This window comes from Zalophus californianus, chromosome 11 (genome assembly GCF_009762305.2).
Source record: "Zalophus californianus isolate mZalCal1 chromosome 11, mZalCal1.pri.v2, whole genome shotgun sequence".
NCBI classification, from domain to species: domain Eukaryota; kingdom Metazoa; phylum Chordata; class Mammalia; order Carnivora; family Otariidae; genus Zalophus; species Zalophus californianus.
In genome coordinates this window covers 14,051,671-14,066,329 of record NC_045605.1, presented here as the reverse complement: position 1 = coordinate 14,066,329, position 14,659 = coordinate 14,051,671, and the positions used below count along the sequence as shown (strand labels likewise).

The 14,659-nt window shown below is 49.9% G+C and overlaps 1 protein-coding gene across 2 annotated transcripts in view; it reads left to right on the top strand.

Moving 5' to 3' along the window:
• Positions 1-8,768, top strand: part of DSCAML1 (DS cell adhesion molecule like 1) — a 340,757-nt gene extending 331,989 nt beyond the window's left edge. For both annotated transcript variants that reach the window (XM_027581358.2, XM_027581359.2), the window contains 7 exons: positions 839-994; positions 3,891-3,921; positions 4,050-4,168; positions 4,454-4,606; positions 5,235-5,429; positions 5,922-6,233; positions 7,773-8,768. In XM_027581358.2, the coding sequence (XP_027437159.2) occupies positions 839-994; positions 3,891-3,921; positions 4,050-4,168; positions 4,454-4,606; positions 5,235-5,429; positions 5,922-6,233; positions 7,773-8,248 (1,442 nt within the window). In that variant the 3' untranslated portion in view covers positions 8,249-8,768. The remainder of the gene's footprint in view (positions 1-838; positions 995-3,890; positions 3,922-4,049; positions 4,169-4,453; positions 4,607-5,234; positions 5,430-5,921; positions 6,234-7,772) is intronic.
• Positions 8,769-14,659: the final 5,891 nt, after the last annotated feature.

Below are 14,659 nucleotides of genomic sequence, written 5' to 3'. Positions count from 1 at the left end.
GGGGTAGATGAACACACGGATATTTGGTGAGCACTCACTGGTGTCTGCCACACGGGGCACTTCATACACATGCACACACACACATGCATGTGTGTGCACACACGCACGTGTGTGCACATACACTGAAGGCATACTGAAGGCTGAATTCATAGAGACCAGTTGTCACAAGGTAAAGTCAGTCTACCTATGTGTTAAGGAAACAGAATAAAAGTGGTATCAGATGGGGTTGGCCTCAAACAAGGAAGCCTTCATGAAGGAGAGGGCTCTTCTGCAAGGCTTTGAAACAGGCACACATCGGGCTTTGCTGAGGGCTATGTCAGCAGAACTTACTGCCTCCGTGCAGGCACCCAAGGTTAGCAGATCTCACCCATGGGTGAGGGAGCAGGGAGAAAATGCAGGGTGTGGAGTGGCTTTGTCCCCATCTGGGGATGAGACCCCGGGATGCCACTGCTCTGACTTCTTTCTGTGATTCTCACTACCCCTCCCACTTTACAAGCTGGATGGCGGAATCTAAGCTCATAGGTCCACCCTCTAGAAATGAACACTGAACTCCAACGGGCAGGAGACTATCTCTGAGAGACTTCAGGATAATTCTAAAATAGGCTCACGAAGTCATCAGTATCATAATGCAGTGTAAAAACTGCACAACTCTTCATGGCTGTCCTGATGTGACCAGAATTTGGAGGAGTAGAGGGAGAGGGTTGGGGCTCTGTGCCAGGAAGTGGAAGTCAGAATGAGAGCAAGGGCAGCAAGAGAGGTTCAAAGGCTACCCCATCCAGGGGACTCTGCCCAGACCCTACTCATAAGGGACATCTGACTCCCTTCTTCACCCCATCAGGTACCATCCCTCCCATCAAGTCTGCTCAAGGGGAGGGGGATGATGTGAAGAAGCTGTTCACCATCGGCTGCCCGGTCATCCTGGCCACTCTGGGGGTGGCACTGCTCTTCATCGTTCGCAAGAAGAGGAAGGAGAAGCGGCTGAAGCGTCTCCGAGGTAGGCAAGTTTCCTATGGGCTTCCCGGGAGGGAGTGTTGACCCTCAGCCACGTGGGCCACCTTTCATTGGCTCATGGGCACCATCTGGACAAGAGAAAGTGCCTGTGTCCCCCTGAAGGGAGAGCTGCTACTCCAGCCTTCTGAAACTTTAGCTCTTACTGCTTCTTCCTCTGTGCCCCCAAGACTTTGTGCCTGACCTAACCAGGGCTGAATTTTAGAGGTATACACTGGTAAAGCCATACTGGTTAAAATAGTTAAACATTTCCATGCTAGTTGATAAATAGATGTTGCTCCCTTCCACCCTGGATGCTCCTTCTCTCTCACACGGTCCCTGAGATTCTTCTAGAATCTGGCCCCTAAAGCATAGACCTACAAGTGGTCGCTAAGATCTTGCTCAGTTTTGACCGTGTGGCTTCTATGACATGTCAGATGTTAAATATTTTGAATATCATCCCTGTTGCAGTCTATGATACCATAGACTGGCATGAACGGGTCTGCTTTATCTTGATTTTCCCAGGGACTGGTACAGTGTCTGGCACCTAGTAGTTACTTAACAGATGTTCATTCACTCATGTGAAAACATTTACTGAATATCTGCTGTATATAGATACTGCCAGACATTGGAGATATAAAGATGAATGAAGAAGGAACAGTCCATAGTCTTATGGAACATAGTCTAGTCCTCATAGAATCCACAGTTTAATGTGAGAAGTCAGGGCACAATAGTAGCACAGAATAGGGAATTACTAACACTGCCTAGGGTGGTTAGGAGTTGGGTGGATAGGTGGATGGATGATTGGATGGGTGGTTGGATGATTAATGGTATGGTTGGATGGAAAGATGGATAGAAAGACAGATGGATGGACGGATGGATGGTTAAATGAAAGGTTTGATGGTTAGGTGGTTGGATGGATAGATAGATGAAGGAGTCGTGGATGGATGGACTGATGGTTGAATGGATTAACGGTTGGATCAATGGGTAGGTGGATGGATGCATGCATATTTGAATGGTTGGATAATAGATGATTGTATGAATGGATAGATGGGTGGATAGTTGAATGGATGCTTGGATGGGTGGATGGATGGATGGATGGATGGATGGATGGATGGATGGATGGATAATAAGATGGACATATGGTTGTATGGTTTTATGGACATATGGACAGGTGGTTGAATGAATGGTTGAATAGATGAATCAATAATTGGATGGATGGATGGATGGATGGATGGATGGATGGATAGTTGAATGAGTGGATGATGGATGAAAGACTGGGTGGGTGGGTGGAGAAATGAATAGATTGATAGGTAAATGGATCAATGATGGATGGATGGATGAGTGGGTGAGTCGATGGTTGGATACATACATGCAGCTAGATTCATTCTTTTTTTAAATTTTTTATTATTATGTTAATCACCATACATTACATTATTAGTTTTTGATGTAGTGTTCCATGGTTCATTGTTTGTGCATAACACCCAGTGCTCCATGCAGAACATGCCCTCTTTAATACCCATCACCAGGTTAACCCATCCCCCCACCCCCCTCCCCTCTAGAACCCTCAGTTTGTTTTTCAGAGTCTGTCATCTCTCGTGGTTCATCTCCCCCTCCGACTTACTCCCCTTCATTCTTCCCCTCCTGCTATCTTCTTCTTTTTTTTTTCTTAACATATATTGAATTATTTGTTTCAGAAGTACAGATCTATGATCCAACAGTCTTGCACAATTCACAGTGCTCACCATAGCACATACCCTCCCCAATGTCTATCACCCAGCCACCCCATCCCTCCCACCCCCCACCACTCCAGCAACCCTCAGTTTGTTTCCTGAGATTAAGAATTCCTCCTATCAGTGAGGTCATATGATACATGTCTTTCTCTGACTGACTTATTTCGCTCAGCATAACACCCTCCAGTTCCATCCACGTCATTGCAAATGGCAAGATCTCATTACTTTTGATGGCTGCATAATATTCCATTGTGTGTGTGTGTGTGTCATTGCAAATGGCAAGATCTCGTTACTTTTGATGGCTGCATAATATTCCATTTTGTGTGTGTGTGTGTGTGTGTGTGTGTGTGTGTGTGTGTGTATACACCACATCTTCTTTATCTGTTCATCTGCCGATGGACATCTTGGCTCTTTCCACAGTTTGGCTGTTGTGGACATTGCTGCTATAAACATCGGGGTGCACGTACCCCTTCGGATCCCTACATTTGTATCTTTGGGGTAAATACCCAGTGCAGCTAGATTCATTCTGACAGATCATTCTCATGATTCTCATTCTCATCAGAGGTCTAATGGATTATCTAGGTCCTTTGCTTCTCTCTCTCTCTCTCTCTCTCTTTGTCGTCCAAACCTGAGATCCTGGTCCTATTCAAGGCCCCTCTGGAGACAAAGCAGGGAACCCCCCCCCAAATTCATCCGTGAACTTTTTGGGGACAGGTGCCCAAGAGGAAGAAATAAAGCATCTTGGTTGATAGTCATCTGGGGATGGCCACTGGCCACCTCTACATCATCCTCCACTCTCCTTTCTTCCCAGCAGATAACTGAGGATAGACCCTCCACTGGTACCCGTGCTCTGTTGTCTTGTTTAATTAGAGTCAATTCAGGAAACAGATGGAGCACTTTATATACCCTCTCCTCTGGGAAGGACCTTCCTATTAGATAAAAATCTGAGGAAAGGAAAACAGACCGGAGCCAAATCTTGCATCAGGAGCCGTCAGACCTTATCCTATGTTAGACTATTTTAGAGGTCCTTTCATTTCTCCCTCTTCTCCCCAAGAGACCAGCCCTGGTCCCAGTTTAGGGGGCTCTCCCACCTTGTTCCCCATGCGTCTTCCAGTTTTCATCCCTCTCAGACTCCATTCTCACCCAGTCCCTCTCTCTACTGTTTTGCAGATGCAAAGAGTCTGGCAGAAATGTTGATAAGGTAGGTGCCACATCGCTGTTTCCTCCCCTACAGAGGACAGGCTTCTAAGACCCCACTGTCCTGCAAAACCCTCTCCCCCAGCCCCTTATGGCTGCTGAGTCACCCACCTTCGGCCCTTCTCCCCACAGTAAGAACAACCGAAGTTTTGACACCCCTGTGAAGGGGCCACCCCAGGGCCCAAGGCTACACATTGACATCCCCAGAGTTCAGCTACTCATCGAGGACAAGGAGGGCATCAAGCAGCTGGGTGAGTGACAGGGGCCACAAGCTCTCTGTCCCCGTCTTCCCCAGGCCACAGCCCACCAAGGGCAGCCACCAGCCCTCACAGCAGTGCCCAGGGTTCTAGCAGCGGCCCCATCCCCACTCGGCAACCTCAGAACTCACTGAAGCTTCTCTCGAGGGCTAAGTTTCCGCCTCTGTCTCACGGAAAGAATTATTCCGTCCTTCCCGCATCTCAACATTGGATAAAGACAAAAAGAAATTTGGGAAGCCCAAAGAGAAGGACTCGTACTCATTGTCCTTCTTCCCCCAGGAGATGACAAAGCCACCATTCCCGTGACGGACGCTGAGTTCAGCCAAGCTGTCAACCCACAGAGTTTTTGCACTGGTGTCTCCTTGCACCACCCAGCCCTCATCCAGAGCACGGGACCCCTCATCGACATGTCTGACATCCGGCCAGGCACCAGTATGCCTTATCCCCGGGGAGACAGACCTCCTCCCAAACAGGGTGACCTGGGCACAGCGTGGGGCACAGGTGGAAAAAGATTGGGCGGGAGTGGGGGGGGGCTCAGAGCAGCATGGAAGAACAGAAAGAGCACTGGAGTTAGAGTCTCCAGACCTTGACTGAAGACTTTCTAGCTGTGACCTTGGGTATATTGCCAACTTTATTGCTCTGGGCATCCGCGTCCTTACCTAGACATTTTGAGAGGGTTGGGAGTTCTTGCTCTCCAAGGGCCTTCTGCCTCTAGCACTGTGACTCTGGACATAAGGATAGAACGCATCAAGGGCTGTAGGGAGTGAATGCACAGGAGGCAGCAGGAGAGGGGCTGATATTCCTCCCCAAGCTGAAGGGAAAGATGGGGTGGGTGGGGAGGACCGGGAGGCCCCCCGCTGCCCCCATGCCTCACCACGGGTGCTCTTCCCCTGTGGGGCCAGCTGTGCGGTCAGGAAAGGCAGGATGCGCAGCATCCTCCGGGAGCTTCTGCGGCTGCCTCTGCCCCCTCCCTCGCTCCCCACTGCCCTTCAGGTACGTGCCAGGAGCCCGAGGCTGAGTGCCCTCCGTGGAGGTGCCAGCTCTGGCTTTCTCCATGCAGACCCAGTGTCCAGGAAGAGTGTGAAGGCGGCCCACAGCACCCGGAACAGGTACTCGAGCCAGTGGACTCTGACCAAGTGCCAGGCCTCCACACCTGCCCGCACCCTCACCTCTGACTGGCGCACCGTGGGGTCCCAGCACGGGGTCACTGTCACGGAGAGTGACAGCTACAGTGCCAGCCTGTCCCAGGACACAGGTGAGCCCGAGGCCGGGCCTGTGTCCCGCTCTCTCTCCAGCAGCTCCCCCTCCCCCTGTCCCCAACCTCCACCCACCAGCTCATGGGGTCCAAGGCGCCGGTCAGTGTCACTTCCAGCTGGCCACTGGCTTACCGTGTGGCCAGCACAAACACACCTGACCTCGCTGAGCTCTGCTTAGTCAAGGATTTCCTTCTGCTCTCCCAAAAGATGTCTGAGAAAATGGTACACGTGATGTTCGTTGGAGAAAGAGCCCAGGGTTCCAGGGGGTGGGTACTTGTTTTCAAGAATGGAAGATGTTCTGCCCTTTGTTTGCCAAAGACGCTGCTTCTGCCCCCAAAGCCGCCTTCCCAGGGTGGGAGTGGGGTCTTCCAGGAGGACGGCCAGGCTCAAGGGCAGCTGAACGGCTCAGTCTGGCCTCATTTGTAAACGAGACCCCCTTCTCCCCACGACCCCCTCATTTCTTCTTCACTCCGCGCCTTCCGTCTCTCCAGACAAAGGACGGAACAGCATGGTGTCCACAGAGAGCGCCTCGTCCACCTACGAGGAGCTGGCCCGGGCCTATGAGCACGCCAAGCTGGAGGAGCAGCTGCAGCATGCCAAGTTCGAGATCACCGAGTGCTTCATCTCGGACAGCTCCTCCGACCAGATGACCACAGGCACCAACGAGAACGCCGACAGCATGACGTCCATGAGCACGCCCTCGGAGCCCGGCATCTGTCGCTTCACCGCCTCCCCGCCCAAGCCCCAGGATGCCGACCGAGGCAAGAACGTGGCTGTGCCCATCCCGCACCGGGCCAACAAGAGTGAGTGCCCGGCCCGCCTCCCCCCTGCCTCCCCCGGCATCCCCTGGCACCCCAGCCCAGCAGGGCTCCTTGACAGTGTGGGCAATGCAGAGCAAGTACCTGGGAGAGTCCGGATTGGGGTCCGTATTCCTGGCTCAGCCTCTTAATACCTCCGTGGCCTTGGGAAGTTAGTTAGCCTCTCTGATCTTCATTTCCTCCAGTGGTAAGATGCAAATGACCACATGTATTCTGCACTGTCATAGCAGGCACCAGAAATGCTATAGGTACCTGGCACATAGCAGGTTCTCAGTACGTAGTGATCATTCCCTTTACTCTGAGGCTGTGCCAGTATGGGGAGACAGCCTTTCAGGGCTCTGCTGCCCAATGGCCACTGGTCCCAATGCCATTCAACATTGATCCACGGGGGCCAAACCTCATGGTGGGCAGTGACCTCGCCTGACTGGGAGCTGTCTGACGCCAGAGACCTGGCCAGAGCATATGCCCTTCAGGATTGGTGGGACAGCTGTAGATAAACACTGGAGGGCGTGGGGAGGGGGGTCCATCAGCAGACACTGGGACCACACCATACCATGTCAGACCATGCGGGGTCTGATCAGCCCACTACTGGCCTCGCGTAGTGGCCATGCTAATCAGGGCACTCGGGGTCATCTAGAGAAGAGCCGAGGGTAACAAAGTACAAGGACTTTGGAGATCAGCCGCCCTGAATGACGCCCCCGCCCCTTCTGCCTGGGTGAATTGGGGCAAATTACTTAATCTTTCTGAAGCTCAGTTTTCTCACTTGCCAACTGTGGGCCGGTATTAACCTATCCAGGGGGCTGTGGGGACTGAATGAGATCATGTAAAGAAAATTCCCAGCATGGCCAGCAGGTTAGAGGCACAGGTGCAGGTGAGGACGCTCACACAGCAGAGAGATCAGGACATGGACGTCCCGGGAGCCTGTCATATGGAGGCGGTTTAAGAAATCAGGAACGTTTCACCTGGAAAACAGGAGAGGGATGGGGAAAGGTAGCTGACTTCAGACATCTGGCAGGCTGCCGTGGGAAAGGCGGTGGGGGTGGCGGGAGCACATGCTGTGCGGGTGCTCAGAAGGCAGAATGGAGCTCCATGTGGGGAGTGACGAGCATTCCCTCCTCGGGGTAAGGAAAATTGTTCTGATAGCCAGCGCTCCTAGGAAGTCAGTTTGCAGAATGGAGCTGTCCACGGGCTGAAGCTGAGCAGCCTGTATGGGCCATTCAGCGAGAAGCCATCGGTTTAGTGAGCAACTACTGTACGTGCCAGCCACCGTGTTGACGCACTTTCCTCGCTTTATCTCATTCACCGCTCCCAGTAATCCTGTTGGGAGATGTGATGGGCTGCCTTTCCCAGATAAGGAAACAGGCTCGGAGAGGTCAAGTAACTGATCCCTTCTGGATGCTTCGTTGCCGAGCTTGTGGAGGGGCTCCTAGGTCAGATCAGGGACAAGACTGGGGAGGAGGGGGTGGGTGAACAAGCGGGTGCCCAGAGGCCTCTGCCGCCAACGTTTTCTGCTTCTGATTCCAGGTGACTACTGTAACCTGCCCCTGTACGCCAAGTCGGAGGCCTTCTTCCGAAAGGCAGATGGCCGTGAGCCCTGTCCGGTGGTCCCACCCCGAGAGGCTTCCATCCGGAACCTGGCTCGAACCTACCACACCCAGGCTCGCCACCTGACCTTGGACCCTGCCAGCAAGCCCCTGGGCCTCCCGCACCCAGGGGCCCCTGCTGCCGCCTCCACAGCCACTTTACCTCAGAGGACTCTGGCCATGCCAGCACCCCCAGCCGGCACAGCCCCGCCAGCTCCCGGCCCCACCCCTGCCGAGCCCCCGGCTGCCCCCAGCGCTGCCCCTCCGGCCCCCAGCACCGAGCCTCCGCGGGCCGGGGGCCCACACACCAAAATGGGGGGCTCCAGGGACTCACTTCTCGAGATGAGCACATCGGGGGTAGGGAGGTCTCAGAAGCAGGGGGCAGGGGCCTACTCCAAATCCTATACCCTGGTGTAGGGGCACAGCGAGAAAAGCAGCCCTACGCTCGGACCTGTCTGCACCTCCAGCCCTCACACACCAACTTGGCTGTTTTCCTGCATTATTTATATTAAACTGACAAAAACCAACCAACAACAAAAAGAAAAGCCCCCGAGTTGTGAACGCTTGTACATAGAACTCTTTTGTACAAATGAAACTATTTTCTTCTCCATGAAGCCAGGGCACAAAGAATTTGACAGTACAAATCACCCCCCATCCCCCGACTGCACAAAATACGTGTGGAGAGCTATATATCTATATATTTCTCTCACCTTATTTTGAGACAGAGGCACAAAGACTCAGCAATTTTTCCCTCCGGCTCACTCACCCTCCCTTCAATCTAGGTGGTTTTGACAAAGACCGAAATCCCAACTCAGAGACACTGCATGCGATTTTACTGTTCCAAGAAAACCAGGAGTTGCTTCAATTTGCAGATGCTTATGTGTTAATACCTTTTTCTATGAAAAAAAACCCAGCGCCGTGTGCAATAAAGGTTATGTTTCTACGTGGTAGCTTTTTTCCCATCTGGCGAGGGCCAGTGGGGAGGGAGGGAGGAAGGAAAGGCCCCTACACCGGCCCGTCCATCTCTCGTGGAGAGACTTTCAGAAGTTCAGGCTTTAGCTCAGCAGGTTAAACTTTTTTAAAGACTTTCAATTAGCCAATGTGCGTCCTTGAGCACCTGTTCTGTTCTCAGATCTGTGCCAGCGCCTAAAGGGGGCCAGCTGTGTGAATTTGAGCAAGCTCCTGAACCCCTCTGGGCCAGTTTCATTATCTATAAAATTGAAGCAACCTCGCAGAGAGCTCTGGGGAGCCTGGTCTGGGGGCGAGGGAGGGCAAATGTCCACTGGCTTCTCTCCTCCAGGAGAACGAAGTGTGCCAGGGAAGCAAATGTAGGCAAACCACACAGGCGCACTTAAGTTATGGGAGGGGGAGGAAGGGATTCTATATACCCTGGGGGTCGGGCCAGATCCTGAAGTTCTAGGCTGTTAGCGTGAGGCAAGGCCAAAGAGCAGGAGTGAGGTCATCAGAGGTTGGAGACGTGAAAGGGGCTCATGGAGGAGGGACATGGGGCTCCACCAAAGAGAATCGGGCCAGCAGGCCCACCAGGTACCTTGCCCACTCTTGAAAGAGATGGCAATCAGGCTGCCAGGTGCAAGGAAACGTGCACACGGGCAGGTGTGCGGAGGGGCCGTATCTGATGAAAGGCACGAGAGGGTGTGGGGGCCGGTCCTCCAAGGACGTGAAGGTTAGAGTAGGCAGAGGCGAGGGAAAGACCCCAGGTCGCGGTCTCCCTCCTCCCTTCACCGTGGCCGGAACCCCTGGCTGAAAAGAACGTGCCTAAGAAGTACAAAGGGGGTTCAGTGCCCCAAGTCAAGGCTGGGTTGTGGATCAGGCATCTGGAAGGAAGGTGAGTCTGGGACCTGCTGTCCTCCTGAAGCTGAGAGGAGGTACTGGGAAGGGGGCCGGAGGACTGGAGAGGGAGGGAGGGGTTTGTGCAGGATGCTGGTGGGCTGTCCCTATCTCTCGGGGCCGCATCGAGACCCTGCCTGGGATGCACGACCTGTAATAGAAGCACTTTCCAAAAAGCAACTCACTCCTCACACACTGCCGAGCACCCAGGGCGTGCGGGATACAGAGGAGCCCTGCCCCTGTTTCCAGTGCACGGTAAGGCCGTCGGCGCCGCGAGAGGGCAGAGGGCAGAGGCCTTGTGCTCCTTGGTGACTGCTAGGCCCAAGGGGAAACTCCATCTCAGACCCTGCGCCAAGGACCCAGCTGGGAGCACCGGCTAACAGCGGTAATGAGGATAGTGAGAAGGGCCTGCATTCCGACACCTGGTGACAACCCAGCCACATTCCATCTGTGGGAGGACAGGACTCCTCCCAAGGCTGCGCGCACCATCTGCAGGTCACCTCTCAAACTGCAAGCACAATGATCCAGTCCAGGCGTTCTTCCTAGAAGTTGGTTGAGAGCCCCTCTCCTGTGCCCCCGCCACACACACACCTGCACTGGACACTGGGGAAACACGAATCAGACCCAACTCAGACCAGCATGAGGAGGTGAACAGATCCCCAGAGGCTAGAGTAGAATGGAGCCACCTGCCTGAGGTTGCAGAGGGGACCCCTATCAAGACAATACATTACAGGGCCCGACCCTATGTGATGTGCCAGGTATTGAGCCAAACACTTTCCTCGCATTGGCCCGTGTAACCTCACTGCAGCTTTGGGAGGCAGGCGTCACAGGCTCCATCCACCCAGGGGGAAACTTGGAGCTCCAGGGAGTTAAGTAACTCACCCAAGGTTAGGGGAGCAGGAAGGGGTGAACTCCGATCCAAGCCCAAGGCTGTCTGATCCCTTAACCCCAGAGCCACACTGCCCCGTGTTCTGCTTGGAGGCTGAGTTTCAGTTCCAACCCTAGGACAGATGAGCTCTCTGCTAGGACCAGAGGGAGCAGCTGGACTTACTGTCCAAAGGCAGTCCATGTGGAACGGTGAGTGACTGACAGGGAGGTGAGCCAATATGCTGGGCTGGATGGACTGGGGAGCCTGAGAACTTCATTCTGCTAAGAGACAGTGAGAGGGAGGGAGGGAGGGAGGGAGGGAGGGACGGACTCCACTCTAGGGGCTGCCGTGGACCAGGGAGGATGAGATGGATTCGGAGAAGCAACAGAGAATGAAAGGTGAACGAGCCAGCTTAACTTGCGGTCCACTAAGCTGGACCCCTAACTATAAAACACACGGTCCAGAAATTCGAACAGACTTGTGGAGAATCCACACAGTTTTGTGTGCTGATCTCTGACTTCTGTATGTCCTTTAGCTAAACTGCAAGCCCACCTGTCGAAACCGAACCCGAAAGCTAGTTCCCAAGTCAGCCAAACCCCCACCCGCTCGCTCCCCATTTAGTCACCGCTAAACTCTGCGCCTGGAACCATCATCCTACACACTTGCGTGCTCCTCTCCAGACCTCTCGTTTGTCCACCCCAGATGAGGCCACTGTTGTCTCTAGGGCACTGATCCTCAAAGCACGGTCCACAGCATCAGCATCCCCAGGAACTTGTTAGAAATGCAAACTCGTAGGCCCCACCCCAGACTCCCTGGATCAGAATCTGCAGTTTAGCAGAGTCCCCAGAGGATGCGCATGCACTCTAGAGTTCTAGAAGGCCTTCAGAGAGACCACTCCCCTGCCCTCTCCTTCTGCCAACAACCAGAGCTAGACTAGTGGGTCTCAAACTTAGTCATGCATCAGATTCACCTGAAGAGCTTGCTTGGGTCTGACTGAGTCACTCTTTGTGGGCCTGCGCTCCACGCATTTGTATTTTTTTATTGCAGTAAAAGATATACAAAAATTTCCCCTTTTATCCATTTTTAAGCTGACGGTTCCATGGCATTGAGTACATTCACCACAACCATGACCCAGTTCCAGAACATTGTCACCTTCAGGAACAAAAACTATATTCATTAAGCACTCACTGCCATGTCCCCTTCCCCCAGCCCCTGGCCATCACCATGCTACTCTGTCCCTGTGGAGTGGACTACCCCAGGGATTTCCTGTCAGTGGAATCATACGATACTTGTCCTTTCTATGGGCTTATTTCACTTGGTATGTTTGCTAGTATAATCCATGTTGTAGCATGTCTGAGAGTTTCACTCCTTGTTAAGCCTCAATAATATTCCATTATATGTATACACCACATTTTTAATCCCATTATTGGACACTTAGGTTTCTTTTGGCCATTATGAATACTACTGCATAAACATTAGAATATGAGTTCCTGTTCAAATCCCTGCTTTCCATTCTTTGGGTATATAACTAGGAGTGAAATTTGTGGATAAAATGATAATTTTATGGGGTGCCTGGGTGGCTCAGTCATCTGCCTTCAGCTCAGGTCATGATCTCAGGGTCCTGGGATTGAGCCTCAAGTCAGGCTCCCTGCTCAGTGGGGAGCCTGCTTCTCCCTCTCCCTCTGCTTATTCTCTCTCTCTCATAAATTCTAAAAATTTTTTACGTTTAATGTTTTTATAAAGAAAAAATATTTTATTGAGGTATAATTGACCTATAACATACTGGTTTCAGGTGTACAACATAATGATCTGATATTTGTATACATTGCAAAATGATCACAATAAGTCTAGTTAACATCTGTCACCATACATAGTTAAATTTTTCTTACTGTAATGAGAACTTCTAAGATTTACTCTCTGAGGAACTTTCAACTATGCAACACAGTAGCATGAACAATAGTCACCATGTACATGATGTCCCCACAACTTAACTATTTTATAACTGGAAGTGTTTGTCCTTTTGATCCCCCTCACCCGTGTCACCTACCCCAAACCCCACCTCTGGCAACCACCAATCTGTTCTCTGTACCTATGAGCTTGGTTTTTTTGTCTGTTTAGATTCCACATAGAAGTAAAGCCCTACAGTATTTGTCTTTGACTTATTTTGCTTAGCACACAGTGCTGTCAAGTTCTATCCAGGTTGTCGCAAATGGCAAGATTTCGTTCTATTGTAGGGCTAAGTAGTATTGCATTGTATTCCAATAGAATTCCATTGCGCATTGTACCACATCTTCTTTATCCATTCATCCATCAATGGACACTTGTTTCCATTATCTTGGCTATTATAAATGCTGCAGTGAACATAGAGGTGCCTAAATCTTTCCAAATTAATGTATTCATTTTCTTTGAATCGATACCCGGAAGTGGAATTTCTGGATCATGCCATAGTGGAGGGCATAAGATAGTGGTCTAGTTTCCTTCTTTTGCATGTGGCTATCCAGTTTTCCCAACACCATTTATTGAAGAGACTGTCATGTCCCCATTTTATATGTGTGCCTCCTTTGTTGTAAATTAATTGACCATATATGTGTGGGTTTATTTCTAGGTTCTCTATTCTGTTCCATTGATCTATGTATGGGTTTTTGTTTGTTTGTTTGTTTGTTTTTGCCAATACCATACTGTTTGGATTACTATGGCTTTGTGATATAGTTTGGAATCAGGGAACATACCTCCAGCTTTGTTCTTCTTTCTCAAGGTTGCTTTGACTGTTCCAGATCCTTTGTAGTTCAATTTCAATGTTAGGATTGTTCTATTTCTGTGAAAATGCCATTGGAATTTTGAATGGGGTTGCATTGAGTCTTTAGATTGCTTTGGGTAATGGGGACATTTTAAAATATTAATTCTTCCAACATAACAATAAAAAAATTAAAAAAAAATAAAATAAAATATTAATTCTTCCAATCCATGAACAATGGTACATCTTTCCATTTATTTGTGTCCTCTTCAATTTCTTTCATCAGTGTTACAGTTTTCAGTGTACAAGTCTTTCACCTCCTTGATTAAATTTATTCCTGGGCATTTTATTCTCTCTGATGTGGTTGTAAATGGGATTGCTTTCTTAATTTCTCTTCCTAATATTAGTGTAGAGAAACACAAAAGATTTCTGTATGTCAATTTTATCAAATTCTTTGGTGAGTTCTAACAGTTTTTTGGTGGAGTCTTTAAGGTTTTCTGTATATAATACATCTGCCAAAGTGATAGGCTTTTCCTTAACAATTGGATGTCTTACTTTTGTTTTGGTTTTTGTTCCTATATAATATACAGTGTTATATCAGTTTCAAGTGTATAATATAGTCATTCAACAATTCTATACATGACTTAGCGCTCATCACCATAACTGTATCTTAATCCCCGTTACCTAGTTCACCCATCCCTCCACCCACCTTCTCTCTGGCAGCCATCAGTTTGTTCTCTAGAGTTAAGAGTCTGTTTTTTATTTGTCTCTTTTTTTTCTTTGTTCATTTGTTTTGTTTCTTACATTCCACAGGTGAGTGAAATCATATGGCATTTGTCTTTCTCTGACTTATTTCACTTAGGATTATACTTTCTAGATCCATCCACATCCTTGTAAATGGCAAGATTTCATTCTTTTTTATGTCTGAGTAATATTCCATTCTACATATATATCACATCGTCTTTATCCATTCATCTATCAAACACTTGGGCTGCTTCCACAGTTTGGCTATTGTAAATAATGCTGCAATACACATAATGGATGTGTGTCCTTATCTCTTATCGAATTAGTGTTTTCATATTCTTTGGGTAAATACCTACTAGTAGAATTACTAGATCATAAGGTAATTCTATTTTTAATTTTCTGAGGAACCTTCATACTGTTTTTCACAGGAGCTATGCCAGTTTGCAGTCCCACCAACAGTGCATGAGGGTTCCTTTCTCCACATCCTCACCAACACTTATTTCTTTTGTTTTTAATTTTAGCCATTCTGACAGGTGTGATGTGATATCTCATGGTGATTTTGATTTGCATTTCCCTGGTGATGAGGGATGTTGAGCATCTTTTCATGTGTCTGACGGCCATCTGTATTTCTCTT